The 27,913-nt window shown below is 39.4% G+C and overlaps 1 protein-coding gene across 1 annotated transcript in view; it reads right to left on the bottom strand.

The window, feature by feature from the left end:
- Positions 1-20,734, bottom strand: part of lonrf1 (LON peptidase N-terminal domain and ring finger 1) — a 49,371-nt gene extending 28,637 nt beyond the window's left edge. The window contains exons 1-2 of the mRNA XM_061984401.1: positions 20,028-20,734; positions 5,539-5,657 (exon numbers count right to left, since the gene is read on the bottom strand). Of these exons, the coding sequence (XP_061840385.1) occupies positions 5,539-5,657; positions 20,028-20,604 (696 nt within the window). The 5' untranslated portion in view covers positions 20,605-20,734. The remainder of the gene's footprint in view (positions 1-5,538; positions 5,658-20,027) is intronic.
- Between the last annotated feature and the right edge of the window lie 7,179 nt (positions 20,735-27,913).

The following is a 27,913-nucleotide window of genomic DNA, read 5'->3' as shown; positions in this document are numbered from 1 at the left end:
GGAGTTGTGAATTAGGTACACCTGCAGTCTGCAGGTGTTTTTGAAGGAAGGTGACCGGTTTTTACAAAAAATGTGTTTTGAAGGGGGAATAGCAAACTTCCTGTTGATTTTTGCTGGGGGGTGTCAATTTATGAAATGTAGGTCTAAGTGAGACCTACGAAAAGGTTTTTGTTTTATGTCTCTCCGACCGGAGAGACATAAAATAATATTTTATGTCTGGATTGGCAGACCGGGGTGGTGGTTCCTCTCTTTAAGAAGGGGAACCGGAGGGTGTGTTCTAACTATCGTGGGATCACACTCCTCAGCCTTCCCGGTAAGGTCTATTCAGGTGTACTGGAGAGGAGGCTACGCCGGATAGTCGAACCTCGGATTCAGGAGGAACAGTGTGGTTTTCGTCCTGGTCGTGGAACTGTGGACCAGCTCTATACTCTCGGCAGGGTCCTTGAGGGTGCAGGATTAGGTCTCTGCTTTTTGCAGATGATGTGGTCCTGATGGCTTCATCTGGCCAGGATCTTCAGCTCTCACTGGATCGGTTCGCAGCTGAGTGTGAAGCGACTGGGATGAGAATCAGCACCTCCAAGTCCGAGTCCATGGTTCTCGCCCGGAAAAGGGTGGAGTGCCATCTCCGGGTTGGGGAGGAGATCTTGCCCCAAGTGGAGGAGTTCAAGTACCTCGGAGTCTTGTTCACGAGTGGGGGAAGAGTGGATCGTGAGATCGACAGGCGGATCGGTGCGGCGTCTTCAGTAATGCGGACGCTGTATCGATCCGTTGTGGTGAAGAAGGAGCTGAGCCGGAAGGCAAAGCTCTCAATTTACCGGTCGATCTACGTTCCCATCCTCACCTATGGTCATGAGCTTTGGGTTATGACCGAAAGGACAAGATCACGGGTACAAGCGGCCGAAATGAGTTTCCTCCGCCGGGTGGCGGGTCTCTCCCTTAGAGATAGGGTGAGAAGCTCTGCCATCCGGGAGGAGCTCAAAGTAAAGCCGCTGCTCCTCCACATCGAGAGGAGCCAGATGAGGTGGTTCGGGCATCTGGTCAGGATGCCACCCGAACGCCTCCCTAGGGAGGTGTTTCGGGCACGTCCCACCGGTAGGAGGCCGCGGGGAAGACCCAGGACACGTTGGGAAGACTATGTCTCCCGGCTGGCCTGGGAACGCCTCGGGGTCCCACAGGAAGAGCTGGACGAAGTGGCTGGGGAGAGGGAAGTCTGGGCTTCCCTGCTTAAGCTGCTGCCCCCGCGACCCGACCTCGGATAAGCGGAAGAAGATGGATGGATGGATGGATGGTCTCTCCGACCTTCCCAGTGGGAGTTACAGGCAGTTTTGTCATTTATTTCTTCCGAGGAGCAGTTTTTTCTCCGTTTCATTCAAAAATTGCTCTAGAGCGCAATTTTTTAATTTGGGGTTAGGTTTTTTCATTAGATCGCAATTTTTGCCAGTCCTGATGTGTGTGTTCAGTTTGGTGAGTTTTGAAGCATGTTAAGGGGGTCAAATTACAGCTCAAAGAGGCAAAAGTTACTGTTTTTAGTACTTTTTTGTCTTGAAGGGGGAATTGCCAACTTCCTGTTGATTTTAGCCCGACAATGTACTATTATGAAATGTAGGTCTAAGTCAGACCTACATAGAGGTTTTTGTTTCATGTCTCTCCGACCTTCCTAGTGGGAGTTACAGGCAGTCTAGTTTTTTTTTCCCTAGGGGGCGCTAGAGCGCAATTTTGAGTTTTGTGGTTCGGTTTTTTAAAAAAAAGGCAATTTTCGCAGGTCCTGATGTGTGGGTCAAATATGGTGAGTTTTGAAGCATGTTAAGTGGGTCAAATTACAGTTTAATGTGGCGGCGGAAGAATAAAGAATAAAGAATAAAACCTTACAAATTCAATAGGTCCTTATGTCCCATTGCATAAGGACTCCCTTTGGGAGTCCTTATGCAATGGGCCATGCGGGCCCTAATAATCGTCAATATTATCTTCTGCCATAAACATCTGGCTCCATTTCAAAAGTATTTGTGGCGGGTTGCCACGAAGAAATGAGACTGGGAAACTCTGTCTTGTTAGCTTTGACAACCATCTATGGTACATCATCTCCAAAATTAAAATGATATATTATAACTATTTTGGTGCATAGCCTAATAGCAGACTATCATTTTCTTACGTGGTGTTGAGTAAATCCACGTGTTGTTGATTACAACAGTTTACGCTGCAGCTATAGTCTGCATTCGTTGGTTAATCTATGTTTATGGTGTAATCCGGTGGTAGGTGAGGTTGTTACCTGCCTGCGTTTTTTAGGTCAACCGTCTTTTAAAATACACACACCGCTTCACTTCTTGGTAATGGCCAGCCAGCTGACCAATAGAAGTGTTTTCAACTCTAACTTGACAAAACGATGTTTCTATCATCCACGTCGTTAAAGACATACTTTTGATCCTTCCTTGTCCAGAACCAGTACACCAACAGCGAGTCACTCTCTTTTATCCAAGGTTGTTCAATAATACACTTAAGAAAAAAAAGTATGACAAACAACCAAACAAGTGATGAAAACATGTTTTTGTAAATTATGTAACATTTTTTCTGTTACGCTCTGTTCCTTTTGATTATGACTCCGAGCCAACACACAACAGTTAGGATAAGAGTCCATTGTTGTTACTTTGTTTTCATGAACTCCAACAACCTTGGAGAATGAGTCCACCAACTTTTGAACATACCCATGACAGAGAATACTGCCAAAAGGTACCCTCACCCAGGCTTTGTACGTAGGGACTTAACGATAACCGCGGTACAACTTCCGAAGTTTAGCCTTACCGTTTTTAATGAAAATATTTAGAAAACCGTGACTGGTAACTGCACTTTGAAAAACTCACGAGCTTAAATGCTAACACGAAAACAAAAGACATTAGCGTCTTTTCCCATTAAAAAAACCTCATACTCCAATCCAAACTTATATAAATGCATTTCTCTCTGAACGACTAAGATATTCAATTGTGCTCATTGAACCTACAAGCTGTGCTCTCTCAGCTTGAGTGATCAAGGGTTAGACTTGGACTTAGACAAATCATGGACCATTAAAGTTTACGGTGCGTTCAAGGACCACTGTGCAACGTAGGATGTCACAATGCCCGCCAGAAAAAATTAGAATAGATTTTATTTGTTCCACACTTTTCATTTAAATAAATATTTAAGTGCTACAGTACAAACCAATATTTAAAACCAGAAAAGTTTAGCCATTAAAACATAAAATACTAAGACGCCTAAGAAACCCAAAACATACAAAATGTATTTAAAAATCGATAAAATGTATTTTAGTTATTAGAAAAAAACTTTGTAAAAAAATGTCAGTGTGTGTATTAGTACTTTTTAAGCAAATTATAAAGTACTGTGATTATAATGTTAACTAGGGGTGTGAGTCTTTGGGCACCTAATGATTCGATCCGATTCAATTCAGAATCAATTCTCAATTCAACATGACTCCGATTCTGGCAATGTATTATTTGGGATAATATTTATATTAGAACTTTTTTTTTTTTTTTTTTTTTTAATTTGTCTCTCATTGATGTACATTTTTGATCAATAGACAATTAAACTTTAGCAAAAAAAAAAAACACATTTACACATCTATGCTTGAGAAGGAACAGGATGAAGAAAATCTTATATTTCCTGCCCCCTTCAACATAATAAGTATTTAATGGATAGCCCAGATTCACAAGCATACAAACCAAACAAATACATCCAAATATAATGAAAACAAACAAAAAAAACAACAAGTGCAAAACTTCATGAAGTACAAACCGAACAAAAAATATATATATATACACCGCACGGGATGATACAAAACAAATACAAAACCAGACAAAAAATAAGTAAAATTAAAGCTGCAAGCAGCGTTGTTCGGGCCCGCGTATTTGGCAGGTGCTAGTCCTAAGTGTCCCAATACTTTTGTCTACTTTTAGTCTGAAGTGTCCCAAGACTTTAGTCTAGTGTACCTACCTTGTCTGCATTGTGTGGGCACGTTGGTGCTTCCTGCTTTTAAGCAGCCATCTTAAAAAAACAGCATTGCAGCAGCATCAGCGCAGCGGGTCTTTGAAGGGTCATAAAATCAAAACCGGAGCAGTTAATTAAAAAGCGCTTCTGTTGTTGTAATCACAAGGGTTCAATGTCTCTCCTGTGTTAGTTTGAAGGCGAAACGACAAACGCGCTCAGAGTTCGTTTTTGAAGGAAGGTGACCGGTTTTTACAAAAAAATTGTTTTGAAGGGGGAATAGCAAAATTCCTGTTGACGCCTTGCATGGCAGCTCCCTCCATCAGTGTGTGAATGTGTGTGTGAATGGGTAAATGTGGAGGTAGTGTCAAAGCGCTTTGAGTACCTTGAAGGTAGAAAAGCGCTATACAAGTACAACCCATTTATCATTTATCATTTATTTTTGCTGGGGGTTGTCAATTTATGAAATGTAGGTCTAAGTGAGACCTACATAGAGGTTTTTGTTTCATCTCTCTCCGACCTTCCCAGTGGGAGTTACAGGCAGTTTTGTCAGATTTTTCATCCGAGGAGCAGTTTTTTGTGCGTTTTATTAAAAAATTGCTGTAGAGCACAATTTTTAGATTTGGGGTTAGGTTTTTTTCATTAGATCACAGTTTTAGCCAGTCCTGATATGTGTGTTCAGTTTGGTGAGTTTTGAAGCATGTTAAGGGGGTCAAATTAGAGCTCAAAGAGGCAAAAGTGACTGTTTTTAGTACTTTTTTGTCTTGAAGGGGGAATTGCCAACTTCCTGTAGATTTTAGCCCGAAGATGTACAATTGAAAAATGTAGGTCTAAGTCAGACCTACATAAAGGTTTTTGTTTCATGTCTCTCCGACCTTTCTAGTGGGAGTTACAGGCAGCGTAGTTTTTTCTTCTTCCTAGGGGGCGCTAGAGCGCAATTTTGAGTTTTGGGGTTTGGTTTTTTTATTAAAAGGCAATTTTCGCAGGTCCTGATGTGTGGGTCAAATATGGTGAGTTTTGAAGCATGTTAAGTGGGTCAAATTAGTGCTCGAAGAGGCGGCGGAAGAAGAAAGAAAGAAAGAATAATAAAACCTTACAATAACAATAGGTCCTTATGTCCCTTATGTTTTTTTATTAATTATTGTAAAAAAAATAAAATAAAATAAAAAACAAAATTTTTTGAAAATGACTAGTCTGTTTAAAATCGAGACAAATAAGAATCTCAATTGGGATGTGAATCGATGTTTTGTTCACCTCTAGTGATAACCGTGATCATTTTGGTCATGATAACTGGGATATGACATTTTCATGTCATTAAATCCCTAAATGTACGTGTCATAAGTTGGTGTGTGGAGCCAGTTATTATTCATGGTAGCCACCTAACACAGTAAACAAACAGAACGTGATGCAGCATCCAGCAGCTTGATCTACCTGTGCACGCACCTTCAGACACTGCTTGCTTGTTTGGGGACACTCATGCACATCATTACAACGTACATGTGCCTGTTTAATATCATGCTTTTCAAGTACAGTTCATTATTTGAGATGATTTGAAAGCGAGAGACCCACCTCAGCAGAACAGCTGGACGCCAGACAAAACTCAGTGTCGGCCAGAGCGACGTCAAACTGCTGGAGAGAAATGCAGGCCTGTGCTCGGGACAGGCGGGCCTTCACTGCCATGTCAGCGTCTGCACAACCAGAGACATTCATTGGAATTATTCATACACTCACCTCCATGAATATGACATAAGTTAAGCAAAGGGATGCCACATTTCCCCCAAAGTTTCTGGAAACTGGCAATTTAGGAAATAGACTTGCATGAAAATAAAACTTCTGCGGATCAACGTTTTGATGTTATTTTCTCAAATAATCAGCCATTTTGCACATTGCCAGCCTGCTGAGATGAGAGGTGAAACGCCTTCTATCTAGGGGTGGAACGGTACACAAAAATGTGGGTTCGGTACGTACCTCGGTGTAACGTATTATTTTCGGGGCTCCCTATGTCTAGCATTAAAAAATTACAGTTGGTACAAAATGCGGCTGCTAGACTTTTGACAAGAACAAGAAAGTTTGATCATATTACGCCTATACTGTATATACCTTTATATACATATATATATACCTATACTGGTTCACCTGCACTGGCTTCCTGTGCACTTAAGATGTGACTTTAAGGTTTTACTACTTGCGTATAAAATACTACACGGTCTAGCTCCGTCCTATCTTGTCGATTGCATTGTACCATATGTCCCGGCAAGAAATCTGCGTTCAAAGAACTCCGGCTTATTAGTGATTCCCAGAGCCCAAAAAAAGTCTGCGGGCTATAGAGCGTTTTCTATTCGGGCTCCAGTACTATGGAATATACTCCCGGTAACAATTAGAGATGCTACCTCAGTAGAAGCATTTAAGTCCCATCTTAAAACTCATTTGTATACTCTAGCCTTTAAATAGCCCCCCTGTTAGACCAGTTGATCTGCCGTTTCTTTTCTTTTCTCCTCTGCTCCCCTTTTCCTTGAGGGGGGGGGGGCACAGGTCCGGTGGCCATGGATGAAGTGCTGGCTGTCCAGAGTCGGGACCCGGGGTGGACCGCTCGCCTGTGCATCGGCAGGGAACATCTCTGCGCTGCTGACCCGTCTCCGCTCGGGATGGTGTCCTGCTGGCCCCACTATGGACTGGACTCTTACTATTATGTTGGATCCACTATGGACTGGACTCTCACAATATTATGTCAGACCCACTCGACATCCATTGCTTTCGGTCTCCCCTAGAGGGGGGGGGTTACCCACATATGCGGTCCTCTCCAAGGTTTCTCATAGTCATTCACATCGACGTCCCACTGGGGTGAGTTTTTCCTTGCCCGTATGTGGGCTTTGTACCGAGGATGTCGTTGTGGCTTGTGCAGCCCTTTGAGACACTTGTGATTTAGGGCTATATAAATAAAGATTGATTGATTGATTGATTTAGAGGTCACGGTTCGGTTCATTTTCGGTACAGTGAGAAAACAACAAAATATACATTTTTTGGTTATTTATTTACCAAATTTGCAAAATCTTCCACCAAAAATATTTTTCATAGTGGAATATTTGATGTGAAGTAATGGGAACCTTGGATAGGTCAATAATTCATAATAACATTGATTTTGATTCAATATTATGTTTTGAGCAATGACAGTTTGAAAGGAAGAAAAAAACAGCTTTGTTTTATTAGTCAACATTGCAACTTTTTCTAAATTACATTTAACCTTTAAGCTTTTTTATTTCACTTTTGTTACGTTTTTGTTTATTTTAATAGTATTTTTAGAATGTGCCGTGGGCCTTTAAAACATTAGCTGTGGGCCGCAAATGGCCTCCCCGGCACACTTTTGACACCCCTGCTATAGATAATACCGTATTTTCCGCACCATAAGGCGCCCTGGGTTATAAGCCGCGCCTTCAATGAACGGCATATTTCAAAACTTTGTCCACCTATAAGCCGCCCCGTGTTATAAGCCGCATCTAACTGCGCTAAAGGAATGTCAAAAAAACAGTCAGATAGGTCAGTCAAACTTTAATAATATATTAAAAACCAGCGTGATGTGGGCGCGCATGGAGTCGTATATCAACATGGACGGAGCTGCGTGAAAAAAGCCACCCGGCCTCTTCGCGTAAACTTCCCTTAACCACTCGCTCATCTTTTCTTCATCCATCCATCCCTTCGAGTTAGCTTTTATGATGACGCCGGCTGGAAAGGTCTCTTTTGGCAAGGTCTTCCTTTTGAATATCACCATGGGTGGAAGTTTCTGGCCATTAGCATGGCAAGCTAGAACCACAGTGAAGGATGACTTCTCATTCCCTGTGGTGCGAATATTCACCGTACGTGCTCCCGTTGTATCCACAGTGCGGTTCACAGGAATATCAAAAGTCAGTGGAACCTCGTCCATGTTGATAATGTTCTCTGGCCGGATCTTTTTTTCAGCTATCTTGTTTTTACAATATGCACGGAAAGTAGCCAGCTTTTCTTGAAAGTCTTTAGGCAGTTGCTGTGAAATAGAAGTCCGTGTGCGGATGGAGAGATTGCGTCTTTTCATGAACCGGAAACCTGTCGCTTAGTAGGAGCCATTTTGTGGTCTTTACAGATGTAAACACACAAAGGAAATGAAACGTAATATCCGCGCGCTTCTTCTTCTTCTATGGGGGCGGGTGGTTGCTTACAGTAGAAGAAGAAGCGCTTCCTGTTCTATGGGGGCGGGTGCTTACCTTGGCGGTTGCTTGCGTAGAAGAAGAAGCACTTCCTCTTCTACGGGGAAAAAAGATGGCGGCTGTTTACCGTAGTTGCGAGACCGAAACTTTATGAAAATGAATCTTAATATTAATCCATATATAAAGCGCACCGGGTTAGATAGGCTCCAGCGCCCCCCCGCGACCCCAAAGGGAATAAGCGGTAGAAAATGGATGGATGGATGGATGTGGTTTTTAGGTGCGGCTAATAGTGCGGAAAATACGGTAAAACATTAAATGTGATAAATCTATGGATAAAAAGCAGAGCCTGGCGACGCATGCGCGTTTATCATAACTCTCTCTCTCTCTCTGTCTCTGCCCCTCCCTCACCAATGCTGCTGTTTGTTTTGTTTTTAACCCCTTCTTAACCCTGAAAATACACGCAACCCTAACTCAAAATGCCGGACATTTGAGGCATTTAAGAAACTCCGCCCTGACAGCTCCGCAAAAGAGGACATGTCCGGTGAAAAGAGGACGTATGGTCAGTCTATCCTAGCCCGTTAGCTGCTAGCATGCCGTGTGTTGTGCCTCGGTGTGCATTGTTTACACAACGTGCGTTACGCTACTTAATATGTCCGTGTGGAAACTCGTTCGGTACACCTCCGAACCGAACCGGAAACCCCGTACTGAAACGGTTCAATACAAATACACGTACCGTTACACCCCTACTTCTAACACAAAGGAAAAGTCCATTTGGATTGACTTGAGCTATCGGTCTAACGCCTCCTGTTACTGTATATTCAGATATATTTGTTCAAGTTAAAATGCCAATGATTGTCTCTCACACACACACACACACACACACACAACACTGCAAAAAGTGAAATCTAAGTAAGATGAAATATGTCCAATAAGGGTGATATTTGCTTATTTTCTATCTAATAAGATCATTCTTCTCAGTAAGCAGATTTTATGTTAGAGTGTTTTACTTGTTTTAAGTGTTTTGGTCCTAAATGATCTCAGTAAGATATTACAGCTTGTTGCTGAGATTTGATGACCTATATTGAGTAAAACATGCTTGAAACTAGAATATCAAGTGTTGCAAAGCTGTGTCATCAACACTCACAAGTATAAAACTACTTTTTTTAAAGTAATCATTTCTTATTTCAAGCATGAAAAAAAAAAACATGACTTTGACACAATTGTGTCTCATAATTACAACAGATGACAGCCAAATGCTGTTTTATTTTCAATGAAACAATAGAAAACAGGTACTCATATAGTAGTACAGTTGGCACAGTACAGTAAACTGACAGTTAATATTTAAACATTTAACATTCTAACTATTTTGAACAGAAATAGTTCATGCACATTCAGATGAATTCTTAAAAATTACAATTAAACAATTTTTGCTGTATATATGCGCACTCATTGACTGAAAGAGCACGCACTTGGCGCGATGATGTCATGTTATCCATGGAAAAATGCATTTTTAGACAATATGATTTGCCTGAGCGGCTAGGAGACCCCGAGAGTAACAAGATGTTGCCTTGTTGCCTTTCCATTAAGAACAATAAATTAGTTTTTAGTATAAGTAAATGTAATGCCGAGCGCATATCATTATGTCAAGATAATGGCACTAGCATTTACTTCATTTAAGAATATTTTTCAACATATTGAGCAAAAAGGTCTTTTTTTTCTACCAAGAAAAGTGCACTTGTTATTAGTGAGAATATACTTATTTTAAGCTATTTTTGGGTTCATTGAGGTTAGCTCATTTGACTTGTTTTGGAAAGTCTTGACAAGTCAAATTTTCTTATTCTATTGGCAGATAATTTTGCTTAGTTCAAATAAAATACCCCTCATTTTTGTGTTTGAACACTGACTTTTTGCAGTGTAGGTGTGGCCAAATTATTCTCTCCATTTGACCCATCATCCTTGATCACCCCCTGGGAGGTGAGGGGAGCAGTGAGCAGCAATTTTTTCTGATTTAACCCCCAATTCCAACCCTTGATGCTGAGTGCCAAGCAGGGAGGTAATGGGTCGCATTTTTATAGTACGGTATTGTGTAACTCTCGACACGGTCAGAGTTTGACCGCCAGCCTCAATGCTGCAGGAAGGGCGAGCGCCATCAAAAGCAAGCGGCGTGTATCAAGTGATAGTATTTCTGTGAGAGGGTGATGAACCACTTATCCACAAATAACCCTTTATAGGGTATGAACCAGGGGTGTCCAAACTTTTTCCTCGGAGAGCCGCAGACTGAAAAAACAAAACATGCGTTGGCCATTTTTGATTTATTTATTTATATATTTTTTTTTTCAACAAAACAATATATACCATAGATTGTTTTTTAACCTTTAGGGCTCCCCTCAAGTTGGGTCCTGGGGACCTGGTAGGGTCCCAGTCATATTAACGTTAAAAATAAGTCATACCGTATTTCCTTGAATTAGCGCCGGGGCGGTAATTAATTTAAAACCTCTTCTCACTCTGGCGCTTACCAAAGGCATGCGGTAAATTTAGGCCTGCGCTAATAAATTTGAGTGTGATGTAAGGATACCATCATGAAAAGCACATTTAATAAAAAAACTTTATTATGGTCTTACCTTTACTTATAAATGAAGTCCATGCACTGCTCCTTCTGAACAAAAGCATCAATAACTTGTTTATAGAAGTCTTCCTTATCTTTCTTCAGTTTTAAAAGTCTCTCTGTCTCGATGGAGATCTTCCTTGAATTATTACCTCCTGCTTCCATTGAAAGTCCAGTTTAGAAAACTGTTGTTGTCACTTCTTCTGCAGCCGAGTAGTCGCAAGAATGATCCCTGGGATCACTAGCGCCCTCTACCACCAGGAGGCGGGAGTCATTTAATGACTCATATTTGACACACGCAGCTATATTAATAAAACATTTTTACTGTTCTTTTTAGCATATTCAATAGCTTGGACCTCAAATCCTACTGAATAGCTCTTTATCTTCTTCCCTTTATGCGATTTTAAATTATTGAAATTAGCCTCCTCCATTTGGGAAAATGATGCCTTGAAAGGTGAAGTGTCACTCGTGACGTGACGAGTTTGACTTGGCGGTAAAACAAGGCATGCGCTAATTATTTTTGCTAAACAAGTTTGACCCGGCAGTAATTCTAAGCATGCGCTAATTCTAAGCATGCACCAATTATTTTGCGAAACGAGTTTGACCCGGCGGTAAAACGAGGCATGCGGATAATATACTGTATACCCGGCGGCAATTCAAGGAAATACGGTATATTATTTTTTTATTCAACTCTTAAATCTTTAGATCAACTTTAAGTCTGGCGAGATTAAGTTTTGTTCTTTATGTTTTATAACCTCAATGTCAAAATCCTGTTTTTAATGGCAATAACACAAAATATGCAAAATTTTCCTGAAAAACATTTTTATGGTGGAATATTTGATGTGAAGTAATTGGAGCATCAAAGGGGAACTGCACTTTTTTTATTTGTATTTTGCCTATCGTTCATAATGCATACCTGCCAACTTTTGAAATCAGAAAAACCTAGTAGCCAGGGTCAAGGGCCGGTAGGTCCAGGACAACGACGCAAAATGATTATTAGCATTCGGACAGGTTCAAATGTTGTTAAAACCATCACTTTTCTATCAGTCACAGTGACTTTTCAAAACAAAAATATTACAGCAAAAATCATATGGGTTGATTGACATGTTTATTCTGTAAGCTAACTTCCAATAGTTTGAAATTATTTTGACAGTTAATGCCAGTTATCCTGTCAACCTTTCACAAGACTTCAATTTGTTCATTGAAAGTATAAACACTTTTTACAGTAAACAAATGGTAAAACAGTACTAAACAATTCCATTAAAAAGAAAATTGGTGTCATTATTAACTTTCTGTCCAAGCTTGTATAATCTACTGCCTTGTTCAATTGTAAAAAAATATTCTGTGCCTAAAATTCACATTTCTATCACAATTATCATACTGTAAACATGGTAAGCTAACTTCATTAAAATTAATAGTCCTGTCAATAGCATGGAATTACAATTCAAATGTAGTTTTTTTGTAAGCCTTTCAAAAGAATTCAAAATATGAAAAATGAATGAAAATTAATTGAAGCCATCAGACACTTGAAAAGTGGCACATCACATCTCTAATGTAATCATTTGAACTTTTCAACAGAAATAGCACTGCAAAAATATTAAGGACATACTTCTGTATTTTGGTAGTTATGCTGTCAACATTTAACAAGATTTCTTCAACTTGGACTTGAAAGCATAAATAGTATAAACACTTTTAACAGTATAACAGTACTAAACAATTCCAATAGATAACATTGGTGTCATTACCTTTTTGTGGCTAAAATCCAAATTTATTCTATCAGATTGATCATACTGCAAAAATGATATGGTAACTTTATGATAAGTTTACTTCATTAAAATGTAATTCAATAGCAGCATAGAATTAAGAAGTAATAGAATAGTATGATAGTTATATGTTACTTGTTTTGAACATGTTATAAAAAGATATACTGTACACAGAAATTATTTTTGATTTGATTTATTGTTTATGTAATAAAAGATTTACTTAAAATGAGTTTTTTTATGCTACGAACTGTACTTACCGGCGATGTAAACCGAAGGAGACATTTCCGTAATGAAAGCTGCAACACCCTTTTTAGATCCCATCATCACTGCAGCATTATCGGCAGCAAAGCAAACCAAATTCTGCCAAGGAATTTCGTTTGAGTCTATTTCTTCCGCGAGTATTTTGTAAATGTTTTCGCCTGTGGAAGCCGTATTGCATTCCCTCAAAGACAGAAGTACTGACAATACTTTTCCAATGTCGTCATCGAAATATCGAACACAAGGTGCAATTCGCGTAGTTTTCACCCTTTTTGGAACGGATAATTATTCCCGGATAGGCTTTTGAATATTCTTCACGGAATGACTGCACTTTTCTTTTCGGTTTAAGACTCGTTTGCGATTTTTCTCCGGCTGATTCCATGATCGTTCGCTCGTTTGGAAACAATGGCAACTGGTGCCTCGTGCTTGGCAGCGGTGCTATAAATAGCCTCGCGCATGGCATTCGGAATGGCTCGATAGGAAGTTACGGGAAGCAGTGTCGATTGTCATTGTTGTTACGCGGTTTCGTGAATAAAACTTTAAAAAAAAATTTTTTTTTTAATTAATGAAAAACCGTATTTTTTATCACTGCAACCGTAACCCGGAATAGGTTCATGAAAACCGTACTAATTACGGGAAAACCGGAGTAGTTGGCAGGTATGATAATGATTATGAAAGACAGATGTATTTCTTCTAATGCATTCTAACTCGTAAATAAAAGTCTGCTTACAGAGGAGCCAATGGGAGGTCCTCTATTTTGCCCATAAAACCCAATAAAAACCATCAAAAAGCGCCAACCAAGTATTAGTGATATTGTTACTATAACCGCTAACACAGACTATTTATAGCGTGATCCCAAGCTTGTGTGCCAGTATTGAAATAATCGACTGATCAGCTGCTTCCTTGCTTGTCAAACTTTACTGTAGATCATAAATCCTTCATTTAATTTCATAATTATTTTTTGGCCCACTGACCGTTTAAAAACAAAAAAGCCCCACTAAAATTCTTGGGGATACAGAAAATTTAAAAAATAAGTCATAATTTTTTTTTTTTTAATTACTACTTTTAACGCTTAAGTCTCCAGATCAACTACAGATCTATCCGTCGAAGATACATTTTTATCGTGTTTATTAGGGCCCGCATGGCCCATTGTATAAGGACTCCCAAAGGGAGTCCTTATGCAATGGGACATAAGGACCTATTGAATTTGTAAGGTTTTATTCTTTATTCTTCCGCCGCCACATTAAACTGTAATTTGACCCACTTAACATGCTTCAAAACTCACCATATTTGACCCACACAACAGGACCTGCGAAAATTGCCTTTTAAAAAAAAAAACGAACCACAAAACTCAAAATTGCGCTCTAGCGCCCCCTAGAAGAAAAAAAAACTAGACTGCCTGTAACTCCCACTAGGAAGGTCGGAGAGACATGAAACAAAAACCTCTATGTAGGCCTGACTTAGACCTACATTTCATAATGGTACATTGTCGGGCTAAAATCAACAGGAAGCTGGCAATTCCCCCTTCAAGACAAAAAAGTACTAAAAACAGTAACTTTTGCCTCTTTGAGCTGTAATTTGACCCCCTTAACACGCTTCAAAACTCACCAAACTGAACACACACATCAGGACTGGCAAAAATTGCGATCTAATAAAAAAACCTAACCCCAAATTTAAAAATTGCGCTCTAGAGCAATTTTTGAATAAAACGGAGAAAAAACTGCTCCTCGGAAGAAAAAAATGACAAAACTGCCTGTAACTCCCACTGGGAAGGTCGGAGAGACATGAAACAAAAACCTCTATGTAGGTCTCACTTAGACCTACATTTCATAAATTGACAACCCCCAGCAAAAATCAACAGAAAGTTTGCTATTCCCCCTTCAATACAAATTTTTTGTAAAAACCGGTCACCTTCCTTCAAAAACGAACTCCTCTGAGCGCGTTTGTCGTTTCGCCTTCAAACTAACACAGGAGAGAGATTGAACCCTTGTGATTACAATGACAGAAGCGCTTTTTTTCTAACTGCTCCGGTTTTGATTTTATGACCCTTCAAAGACCCGCTGCGCTGATGCTGCTGCGCTGCTGTTTTTTTAAGATGGCTGCTTAAAAGCAGGAAGCACCAACGTGCCCACACAATGCAGACAAGGTAGGTACACTACACAAAAGTCTTGGGACACTTCAGACTAAAAGTAGACAAAAGTATTGGGACACTTATGACTATCACTGGACAAAAGTATTGGGACAGTTAGGACTAGCACCTGCCAAATACGCGGGCCCGACCAATGCTGCTTGCAGCTTTAATTTTGTTTGTTTTACGCCCTTTTTGTCAAAGAAAAGTTTGTATTTTTATACGTCAAACACACAAAATATGCAATAGTATCCCCAAAAAATACTGCGAAGTGGAATTTCTGATGTGAAGTAATTGGAGACTTGAATAGGTCAATAATTCATAACATTGATTTTGAGTCATTATTTTTGGAGCAATGACAGCTTTTGAAGAAGAAGAAAAAAAGCCTGCATGGCAGCTTTGTGTTATTAGAGTCAAATTTGATACTTTTCATCCATTTGCTCTCTTTTTCCACTTTTCTATGTTTTTTTAATAGTAAAAAATGAGCTGCGGACTGCAAATGACTCCTGGGCCACACTTTGGTACCCACCCTTGATGCATTTGTCAATGTGCAGCACACCCATTGATGCAACAACCATTCATCCAATCACTGAATTCCACAAAACATTCTGAAGAGTCGGGCGGCACAAGCATTTGAGTTAAGTCTTCAGCTGCTGGCATGCTGACATCTCAACTATATTATGTCACGGTCACCTGACACACATACAACGGCTGTAAGATTAGAGCAGGACGGAGAAGGTCATACAATCCTAGTAATAATCTCAATCAGGCATATTTTCATTCTTTTTTAGTTCATTTAGGATTATTTGGCTGCCACAAATGCAAAATAAGATGATCTGCATGACGTCATAGGGCAGCAGTACACTTGTATTTGTTTTAAACCAAGGGCACTGAAACAATTACTATATTAACGTTACTGTAAATGCTTGTTAACTTTGCACAAGTGACTTCCACTAACTGAATTCCTATTGCGTTGCCATGTTTTGGTTGCATGACCATGTGAGTCACATTTGTTTCATACTGTATTAAACATTTGTTTCATACTGTATTAAGCATTTGTTTCATACTGTTTTAAGCATTTGTTTCATACTGTATTAAACATTTGTTTCATACTGCTTAATACAGTACGAACCAAATGCTAGTACAGTATAAAACAAATGCTAGTACAGTATGAAACAAATACTGTACTAGCATTTGTTTCATACTGTATTAGCATTTGTTTCATACTGTATTAAGCATTTGTGTCATACTGTATTAGCATTTGTTTCATACTGTATTAAGCATTTGTTTCATACTGTATTAAGCATTTGTGTCATACTGTATTAAGCATTTGTTTCATACTGTATTAAGCATTTGTGTCATACTGTATTAAGCATTTGTGTCATACTGTACTAAGCATTTGTTTCATACTGTATTAAGCATTTGTTTCATACTGTATTAAGCATTTGTTTCATACTGTATTAAGCATTTGTTTCATACTGCTTAATACAGTACGAAACAAATGCTAGTACAGTATAAAACAAATGCTTAAAACAGTATGAAACAAATGGTAGTACAGTATGAAACAAATACTCTACTAGCATTTGTTTCATACTGTATTAGCATTTGTTTCATACTGTATTAAGCATTTGTGTCATACTGTACTAAGCATTTGTTTCATACTGTACTAAGCATTTGTTTCATACTGTATTAAGCATTTGCTTCATACTGTATTAGCATTTGTTTCATACTGTACTAAGCATTTGTTTCATACTGTATTAAGCATTTGTTTCATACTGTACTAGCATTTGTTTCATACTGTATTAAGCATTTGTTTCATACTGTACTAACATTTGTTTCATACTGTATTAAGCATTTGTGTCATACTGTATTAAGCATTTGTGTCATACTGTATTAAGCATTTGTTTCATACTGTATTAAGCATTTGTTTCATACTGTATTAGTTTCTTACTGTATTAAGCATTTGTTTCATACTGTATTAAGCATTTGTGTCATACTGTATTAAGCATTTGTGTCATACTGTACTAGCATTTGTTTCATACTGTATTAAGCATTTGTTTCATACTGTATTAGTTTCTTACTGTATTAAGCATTTGTTTCATACTGTATTAAGCATTTGCTTCATACTGTACTAGTATTTGTTTCATACTGTATTAAGCATTTGTGTCATACTGTATTAAGCATTTGTGTCATACTGTACTAGCATTTGTTTCATACTGTATTAAGCATTTGTTTCATACTGTATTAGTTTCTTACTGTATTAAGCATTTGTTTCATACTGTATTAAGCATTTGCTTCATACTGTACTAGTATTTGTTTCATACTGTATTAAGCATTTGTTTCATACTGTACTAAGCATTTGTTTCATACTGTACTAGCATTTGTGTCATACTGTATTAAGCATTTGTTTCATACTGTATTAAGCATTTGTGTCATACTGTATTAGTTTCATACTGTATTAAGCATTTGTTTCATACTGTATTCGTTTCTTACTGTATTAAGCATTTGTTTCATACCGTATTGAGCATTTGTTTCATACTGTATTAGTTTCATACTGTATAGAGCATTTGTTTCATACTGTATTAAGCATTTGTTTCATACTGTATTAGTTTCATACTGTATGAAGCATTTGTTTCATACTGTATTAAGCATTTGTGTCATACTGTATTAAGCATTTGTTTCATACTGTATTAAGCATTTGTTTCATACTGTATTCGTTTCTTACTGTATTAAGCATTTGTTTCATACCGTATTGAGCATTTGTTTCATACTGTATTAGTTTCATACTGTATAGAGCATTTGTTTCATACTGTATTAAGCATTTGTTTCATACTGTATTAGTTTCATACTGTATGAAGCATTTGTTTCATACTGTATTAAGCATTTGTGTCATACTGTATTAAGCATTTGTTTCTTACTGTATTAAGCATTTGTGTCATACTGTATTAAGCATTTGTGTCATACTGTACTAAGCATTTGTTTCATACTGTATTAAGCATTTGTTTCATACTGTATTAAGCATTTGTTTCATACTGCTTAATACAGTACGAAACAAATGCTAGTACAGTATAAAACAAATGCTTAAAACAGTATGAAACAAATACTCTACTAGCATTTGTTTCATACTGTATTAGCATTTGTTTCATACTGTATTAAGCATTTGTTTCATACTGTATTAGTTTCTTACTGTATTAAGCATTTGTTTCATACTGTATTAAGCATTTGTGTCATACTGTATTAGGCATTTGTTTCATACTGTACTATAATTTGTTTCATACTGTACTAAGCATTTGTTTCATACTGTATTAAGCATCTGCTTCATACTGTACTAGCATTTGTTTCATACTGTATTAAGCATTTGTTTCATACTGTACTAAGCATTTGTTTCATACTGTATTAAGCATTTGTTTCATACTGTACTAGAATTTGTTTCATACTGTATTAAGCATGTGTGTCATACTGTATTAAGCATTTGTTTCATACTGTATTAAGCATTTGCTTCATACTGTTCTAGTATTTGTTTCATACTGTATTAAGCATTTGTTTCATACTGTACTAGCATTTGTTTCATACTGTATTAAGCATTTGTGTCATACTGTATTAAGCATTTGTTTCATACTGTACTAAGCATTTGTTTCATACTGTATTAAGCATTTGCTTCATACTGTTCTAGTATTTGTTGCATACTGTATTAAGCATTTGTTTCATACTGTACCAAGCATTTGTTTCATACTGTATTAAGCATTTGCTTCATACTGTTCTAGTATTTGTTTCATACTGTATTAAGCATTTGTTTCATACTGTACTAAGCATTTGTTTCATGCTGTACTAGCATTTGTTTCATACTGTATTAAGCATTTGTTTCATACTGTATTAAGCATTTGTTTCATACTGTACTAGCATTTGTTTCATACTGTATTAAGCATTTGTGTCATACTGTATTAAGCATTTGTTTCATACTGTATTAAGCATTTGTTTCATACTGTATTAGTTTCTTACTGTATTAAGCATTTGTGTCATACTGTATTAAGCATTTGTTTCATACTGTATTAAGCATTTGTTTCATACTGTATTAGTTTCTTACTGTATTAAGCATTTGTTTCATACTGTATTAAGCATTTGTGTCATACTGTATTAAGCATTTGTTTCATATTGTATTAAGCATTTGTTTCATACTGTACTAGCATTTGTTTCATACTGTATTAAGCATTTGTGTCATACTGTATTAAGCATTTGTTTCATACTGTATTAAGCATTTGTTTCATACTGTATTAGTTTCTTACTGTATTAAGCATTTGTGTCATACTGTATTAAGCATTTGTTTCATACTGTATTAAGCATTTGTTTCATACTGTATTAGTTTCTTACTGTATTAAGCATTTGTTTCATACTGTATTAAGCATTTGTGTCATACTGTATTAAGCATTTGTTTCATATTGTATTAAGCATTTGTTTCATACTGTACTAGCATTTGTTTCATACTGTATTAAGCATTTGTTTCATACTGTATTAAGCATTTGTTTCATACTGTATTAGTTTCTTACTGTATTAAGCATTTGTGTCATACTGTATTAAGCATTTGTGTCATACTGTATTAAGCATTTGTTTCATACTGTACTAGAATTTGTTTCATACTGTACTAAGCATTTGTTTCATACTGTACTAAGCATTTGTTTCATACTGTATTAAGCATTTGTTTCATACTGTACTAGAATTTGTTTCATACTGTATTAAGCATTTGTTTCATACTGTATTAGTATTTGGTGGAAGCCTGTACACATGTGGAGTGTTCCCCTCCCCGCTAAATACGTTACAAAACCACCTGGCCTAATAAGTGTCATAACCTGCCTTATGCAAGCTGAGCACCGCGTGCGCATGCGCGCTGTCGACATTTCGTAAGAACGACGTCAGTCAGGGCGGAAGAAGACGGAGCGTCGACGACGCGTCGCTATGGCGACAGTTTGACTCTATAAAGTCTCGCCACGCGGCTTCTCGACGGAAACAACAACAAAAAGCAGCACACGTACGCGAGCTTATCGTCACATTTAACGCTACAGCGACTAAAAGCGAGTTTGACGAGAAACACATTGCTCATTGCCCCAGTCCAACATGGCGGCCGTACTCACCGCTTTGAATGACATCGCTCGCCAACGTCACGGCCTCCTGGTGACGTCTTCGCTTACATAGTTCGTCCACTTGAGTCAATAGTTTGGACTTTTTCACCTCTTCCGGGAACCATTTGGCCAGGAGTCCGCACAGCAGCACGTTGGCTTTGGCGTCGAGCCCGGCGGCTTGGTTGCACAACTTGCACTTGGAGAAGAGCCGCAAACACCTCCTGCAGAAGGAATGTCCGCACGTTAAAGTGACGGCTTGGGACAAGAAGCCGCGACAGTGTGGACACTCGAACACTTTATCCCGGGAGCTCTCATCCTCTTCCTCCTCCTCATCCACGTGTCCGGAGGCGCTCTTCTGCTTGTTCAAATTCCGCACAATACAGTCCACAAAAGTGCTTAGTTGCTCGGGTCGGACCGGCCCGCGGCGCATGGCTACAGAGAAGCAGTAAATGGCGTCTTTGAGGGAGTTCTGCGAGGCTAACGCGCTGATTCTCTGCAGGATGAGCTGATGGTTGTCCCGCTCTTCGCCGCCAATAAAGAAGGCCCTCTTCTCCCCCGGCATTTCCTCGACGGGCAGCTGCAGCGACATGTTTGTTCTGCGCGCCAATTAAATAATGTCAGGCGGAATTCACCTTCCTTCCGTGGACGTTAGACGCCATGGCGTGAGCCGCCCCGCTCCTGTGCTGCTGTGATTCTGCACTGGCGTTCGCCGAGGACACCTCTTGGGTTACGTAAAAAAAATAAAAAAATAAAAAAGCCAGGTCACGTGAGAAAAAGCTGGCCTCTGATTGGCCGGCACGGCTTTGTTACAAAACCTGCTGTAGACAAGTTTCATAACATGCTGGGATTGGAAAGTCAACATGCATGAAACTATGCACAATTATCTCCAGAAGAACACAAAACACATATTATTTAAGTATTAATTGACTGCTTCGACATTTATCAGCTACTTTGTTTATATTTAGAAGCAATCCAGTTATTTTCCCAGTATGACTTGTTGTGCAACACTCACTATTATGGATTTCTCCACACAAAACAAAATGTAAAACTAAGTCGCTTTTTGAAGCAGTTTGTTTTGTACAATGGTTCTCCAAACTTTTCTCACCAGTACTAGCTCAGAAAAAACGTGGCTCTCTAAGACCACCATAATGACAACATTAAATACAGTAGTGTAGTAGACCCAAGTATTCATTAAGTACCACCATAATGACAACATTAAATACAGTAGTGTAGTAGACCCAAGTATTCATTAAGTACCACCATAATGACAACATTAAATACAGTAGTGTAGTAGACCTAAGTATTCATTAAGTACCACCATAATGACAACATTAAAATACAGTAGTGTAGTAGGCCTAAGTATTCATTAAGTACCACCATAATGACAACATTAATACAGTAGTGTAGTAGACCTAAGTATTCATTAAGTACCACCATAATGACAACATTCAATACAGTAGTGTAGTAGACCTAAGTATTCATTAAGTACCACCATAATGACAACATTAAATACAGTAGTGTAGTAGACCTAAGTATTCATTAAGTACCACCATAATGACAACATTAAATACAGTAGTGTAGTAGACCCAAGTATTCATTAAGTACCACCATAATGACAACATTAAATACAGTAGTGTAGTAGACCCAAGTATTCATTAAGTACCACCATAATGACAACATTAAATACAGTAGTGTAGTAGACCTAAGTATTCATTAAGTACCACCATGATGACAACATTAAATACAGTAGTGTAGTAGACCTAAGTATTCATTAAGTACCACCATAACATTAAATACAGTAGTGTAGTAGACCTAAGTATTCATTAAGTACCACCATAATGACAACACTAAATACAGTAGTGTAGTAGGCCTAAGTATTCATTAAGTACCACCATAATGACAACATTAAATACAGTAGCGTAGTAGACCTAAGTATTCATTAAGTACCACCATAATGACAACATTAAATACAGTAGTGTAGTAGACCCAAGTATTCATTAAGTACCACCATAATCCATCCATCCATAATGACAACATTAAATTCAGTAGTGTAGTAGACCTAAGTATTCATTAAGTACCACCATAATGACAACATCCAATCAATCAATCATCAATCAATGTCGTTGTGGCTTGTGCAGCCCTTTGAGACACTCGTGATTTAGGGCTATATAAATAAATATTGATTCATTGATTGATGATTGACATAGTCTTAATCACCAACATAAAACAGGTGAGGGGAAAAGTGCTTGAAGGCATGTGTGAAGTAGTTGTGAAAAAACACCAACGCAACAGGAAGTGCCACCAAAATAAGAGCGCAGGACAGGAACAAGCACTACACACAGAAGAACACCAACAGAAGACAACATAAAGGCAATTATAGTGTCATGAAAAAACAACACCCATAATGTTTTGCAGCGTAGATACTTAGTGAGCACACATGACTCGTGGTATGCGGATGTAAAGTGAAAATAAACAACATGCAAATAAAAGTTTGTGTTGTTGAACAGCAGGTTTGTCAAATGTCAGCGAGGCCTGTTTAGTAACTATTGCAACAGGAAAGTGACCACACACCATAAAACCACATGGGTGTGTGTGTGTGTGTGTGTCATTCTTTTCTCACTCATGTACTTGAAGTCAACCATGCACTTGAAGTCAAACAACAAATGTATGATTGAAGTGTCAGGAGGTTCATTTGTGTCCTGACACCCAAATATTACTTTTACACTCAATTGATGTCAATTATGTTCTGCCTTTCTGTGTGTGGAGTTTGAATGTTCTCCCTGTGACTGTGTGGGTCCTACTCAGGATGACCCCCACCTCCAAAGACATGCACCTGGGGATAGGCTCCTCCCACCCCCAAAGACATGCACCTGGGGATAGGCTCCTCCCACCTCCAAAGACATGCACCTGGGGATAGGCTCCTCCCACCTCCAAAGACATGCACCTGGGGATAGGCTCCTCCCACCCCCAAAGACATGCACCTGGGGATAGGCTCCTCCCACCTCCAAAGACATGCACCTGGGGATAGGCTCCTCCCACCTCCAAAGACATGCACCTGGGGATAGGCCCCTCCCACCCCCAAAGACATGCACCTGGGGATAGGCTCCTCCCACCCCCAAAGACATGCACCTGGGGATAGGCCCCTCCCACCTCCAAAGACATGCACCTGGGGATAGGCTCCTCCCACCCCCAAAGACATGCACCTGGGTATAGGCTCCTCCCACCTCCAAAGACATGCACCTGGGTATAGGCTCCTCCCACCTCCAAAGACATGCACCTGGGGATAGGCTCCTCCCACCTCCAAAGACATGCACCTGGGGATAGGCTCCTCCCACCCCCAAAGACATGCACCTGGGGATAGGCTCCTCCCACCTCCAAAGACATGCACCTGGGGATAGGCTCCTCCCACCTCCAAAGACATGCACCTGGGGATAGGCTCCTCCCACCCCCAAAGACATGCACCTGGGGATAGGCTCCTCCCACCTCCAAAGACATGCACCTGGGGATAGGCTCCTCCCACCTCCAAAGACATGCACCTGGGGATAGGCCCCTCCCACCCCCAAAGACATGCACCTGGGGATAGGCTCCTCCCACCCCCAAAGACATGCACCTGGGGATAGGCCCCTCCCACCTCCAAAGACATGCACCTGGGGATAGGCTCCTCCCACCCCCAAAGACATGCACCTGGGTATAGGCTCCTCCCACCTCCAAAGACATGCACCTGGGTATAGGCTCCTCCCACCTCCAAAGACATGCACCTGGGGATAGGCTCCTCCCACCTCCAAAGACATGCACCTGGGGATAGGCTCCTCCCACCTCCAAAGACATGCACCTGGGGATAGGCTCCTCCCACCTCCAAAGACATGCACCTGGGGATAGGCTCCTCCCACCCCCAAAGACATGCACCTGGGTATAGGCTCCTCCCACCTCCAAAGACATGCACCTGGGGATAGGCTCCTCCCACCTCCAAAGACATGCACCTGAGGATAGGCTCCTCCCACCTCCAAAGACGTGCACCTGGGGATAGGCCCCTCCCACCTCCAAAGACATGCACCTGGGGATAGGCCCCTCCCACCTCCAAAGACATGCACCTGGGGATAGGCTTCTCCCACCTCCAAAGACATGCACCTGGGGATAGGCTTCTCCCACCTCCAAAGACATGCACCTGGGTATAGGCTCCTCCCACCCCCAAAGACATGCACCTGGGGATAGGCTCCTCCCACCTCCAAAGACATGCACCTGGGGATAGGCTTCTCCCACCTCCAAAGACATGCACCTGGGGATAGGCCCCTCCCACCTCCAAAGACATGCACCTGGGGATAGGCTCCTCCCACCCCCAAAGACATGCACCTGGGGATAGGCTCCTCCCACCTCCAAAGACATGCACCTGGGGATAGGCTCCTCCCACCTCCAAAGACATGCACCTGGGGATAGGCTCCTCCCACCTCCAAAGACATGCACCTGGGGATAGGCCCCTCCCACCTCCAAAGACATGCACCTGGGGATAGGCCCCTCCCACCTCCAAAGACATGCACCTGGGGATAGGCCCCTCCCACCTCCAAAGACATGCACCTGGGTGGGGATAGGTTGATTGGCACCTGGCCCTAGTGTGTGAATGTTGCCCTGCCATGAGGTGGTCACTTGTCCAGGGTGTACCCCGTCTGACACTGAAAAGGGACAAGCAGTAGAAAATGGATGGATGGAATTTTGTGAGCTGAATTTTTTTTTTTTTTTTTTTTACATCAAATTATGCTGATAACTTCATGGAATAAAATATAGTGAGCCTTGAGTTTTGAATAGTTCTCCACTGATTTTTTTATACTACATTTTTATACACTGTTATTTTAAAAAAAGTAATAATTCTGCACTGATGTTCTTTGGTACTGAATATTTACCTACTGATTTTTCCTGCACTGATGTTTTTCTTCACTTAAATTTTCTTTGCTGACTTTTTTTTTTACACTGAATTTTTGTCCACTATTTTTTACACTCATTTTTTGAATACTGATTTTTGTACACATAATTTTTCTGCACTGAAATATTTTACACTGTATATTCCTCCACTGAATTTCTTTTTTTTATACTGAATCATTATACACTATTATTTTACAAAAAAAAATTCTGCACTGATTTTTTTTTGGTACTTAATTTTTCTACACTGAATTTTCCTTCACTGAGTTTTTCTGCACTATTTTTTCCACTCTTTTTTTTTATACAGAATTTTTTCACACTGAATTTTTCTGCACTGAATTAATTTTCTATACTGAATTTTTTTATACACAAATATTTTCTAAACTTAAATTCTTCACACTGAATCTTTCTGTACTGATATTTTCTGTACTAAATGTGTTACACCATAACTCCTTCATACACTGAACTTTTATACACAGTTATGTTCTGCACTGAAATTTTTACCTTGAATTTTTCCACTGAATTGCTTTTACTGTTTTTTTATACACTGAATTTTAAAACACTATATTTTGACGACAGTTGGGGATGTAGCGTGAAGGTGTGATATCTTAATTGTGGTGTTAACGTCTATTTAGTAGCATTGGCAACAAACTGTCAACTGTCAGCTTAGCATTTTTGTTTTCTACCTGTCAACTGTCAGTTTAGCATCTTTGTTTTCTATCTGTCAACTGTCAGTTTAGCATCTTTGCTTTCTACCTGTCAACTGTCAGTTTAGCATCTTTGTTTTCTACCTGTCAACTGTCAGTTTAGCATCTTTGTTTTCTACCCGTCAACTGTCAGTTTAGCATCTTTGTTTTCTACCTGTCAACTGTCACTTTAGCATCTTTGTTTTCTACCTGTCAACTGTCACTTTAGCATCTTTGTTTTCTACCTGTCAACTGTCAGTTTAGCATCTTTGTTTTCTACCTGTCAACTGTCAGTTTAGCATCTTTGTTTTCTACCCGTCAACTGTCAGTTTAGCATCTTTGCTTTCTACCTGTCAACTGTCAGTTTAGCATCTTTGTTTTCTACCCGTCAACTGTCAGTTTAGCATCTTTGTTTTCTACCTGTCAACTGTCAGTTTAGCATCTTTGTTTTCTACCCGTCAACTGTCGGTTTAGCATCTTTGTTTTCTACCTGTCAACTGTCAGTTTAGCATCTTTGTTTTCTATCTGTTAACTGTCAGTTTAGCATCTTTGTTTTCTACCTGTCAACTGTCAGTTTAGCATCTTTGTTTTCTACCTGTCAACTGTCAGTTTAGCATCTTTGTTTTCTACCTGTCAACTGTCAGTTTAGCATCTTTGTTTTCTATCTGTCAACTGTCAGTTTAGCATCTTTGTTTTCTACCCGTCAACTGTCAGTTTAGCATCTTTGTTTTCTACCTGTCAACTGTCAGTTTATCATCTTTGTTTTCTACCTGTCAACTGTCAGTTTAGCATCTTTGTTTTCTACCTGTCAACTGTCAGTTTATCATCTTTGTTTTCTACCTGTCAACTGTCAGTTTATCATCTTTGTTTTCTACCTGTCAACTGTCAGTTTAGCATCTTTGTTTTCTACCTGTCAACTGTCAGTTTAGCATCTTTGTTTTCTACCTGTCAACTGTCAGTTTAGCATCTTTGTTTTCTACCTGTCAACTGTCAGTTTAGCATCTTTGCTTTCTACCTGTCAACTGTCAGTTTATCATCTTTGTTTTCTACCTGTCAACTGTCAGTTTAGCATCTTTGTTTTCTACCTGTCAACTGTCACTTTAGCATCTTTGTTTTCTACCTGTCAACTGTCAGTTTAGCATCTTTGTTTTCTACCCGTCAACTGTCAGTTCAGCATCTTTGTTTTCTACCTGTCAACTGTCAGTTTAGCATCTTTGTTTTCTACCCGTCAACTGTCAGTTTAGCATCTTTGTTTACTACCTGTCAACTGTCAGTTTAGCATCTTTGTTTTCTACCTGTCAACTGTCAGTTTAGCATCTTTGTTTTCTACCCGTCAACTGTCAGTTTAGCATCTTTGCTTTCTACCTGTCAACTGTCAGTTTAGCATCTTTGTTTTCTACCCGTCAACTGTCAGTTTAGCATCTTTGCTTTCTACCCGTCAACTGTCAGTTTAGCATCTTTGTTTTCTACCTGTCAACTGTCAGTTTAGCATCTTTGTTTTCTACCTATCAACTGTCAGTTTAGCATCTTTGTTTTCTACCTGTCAACTGTCAGTTTAGCATCTTTGTTTTCTACCCGTCAACTGTCAGTTTAGCATCTTTGTTTTCTACCTGTCAACTGTCACTTTAGCATCTTTGTTTTCTACCTGTCAACTGTCAGTTTAGCATCTTTGTTTTCTACCTGTCAACTGTCAGTTTAGCATCTTTGTTTTCTACCCGTCAACTGTCAGTTTAGCATCTTTGCTTTCTACCCGTCAACTGTCAGTTTAGCATCTTTGTTTTCTACCTGTCAACTGTCAGTTTAGCATCTTTGTTTTCTACCTATCAACTGTCAGTTTAACATCTTTGTTTTTTATCTGTCAAATGTCAGTTTAGCATCTTTGTTTTCTACCTGTCAACTGTCAGTTTAGCATCTTTGTTTTCTACCTGTCAACTGTCAGTTTAGCATCTTTGTTTTCTACTTGTCAACTGTCAGTTTAGCATCTTTGTTTTCTACCTGTCAACTGTCAGTTTAGCATCTTTGTTTTCTACCTGTCAACTGTCAGTTTAGCATCTTTGTTTTCTACCCGTCAACTGTCAGTTTAGCATCTTTGTTTTCTACCCGTCAACTGTCGGTTTAGCATCTTTGTTTTCTACCCGTCAACTGTCAGTTTAGCATATTTGTTTTCTACCTGTCAACTGTCAGTTTAGCATCTTTGTTTTCTACCCGTCAACTGTCAGTTTAGCATCTTTGTTTTCTACCTGTCAACTGTCAGTTTAGCATCTTTGTTTTCTATCTGTTAACTGTCGGTTTAGCATCTTT

The sequence above is a fragment of the Nerophis lumbriciformis genome, linkage group LG25 (genome assembly GCF_033978685.3).
Source record: "Nerophis lumbriciformis linkage group LG25, RoL_Nlum_v2.1, whole genome shotgun sequence".
Lineage (NCBI taxonomy): Eukaryota > Metazoa > Chordata > Actinopteri > Syngnathiformes > Syngnathidae > Nerophis > Nerophis lumbriciformis.
The sequence above is the reverse complement of the archived record's forward strand: the minus strand, read 5'-3'. Positions and strand labels throughout refer to the sequence as shown.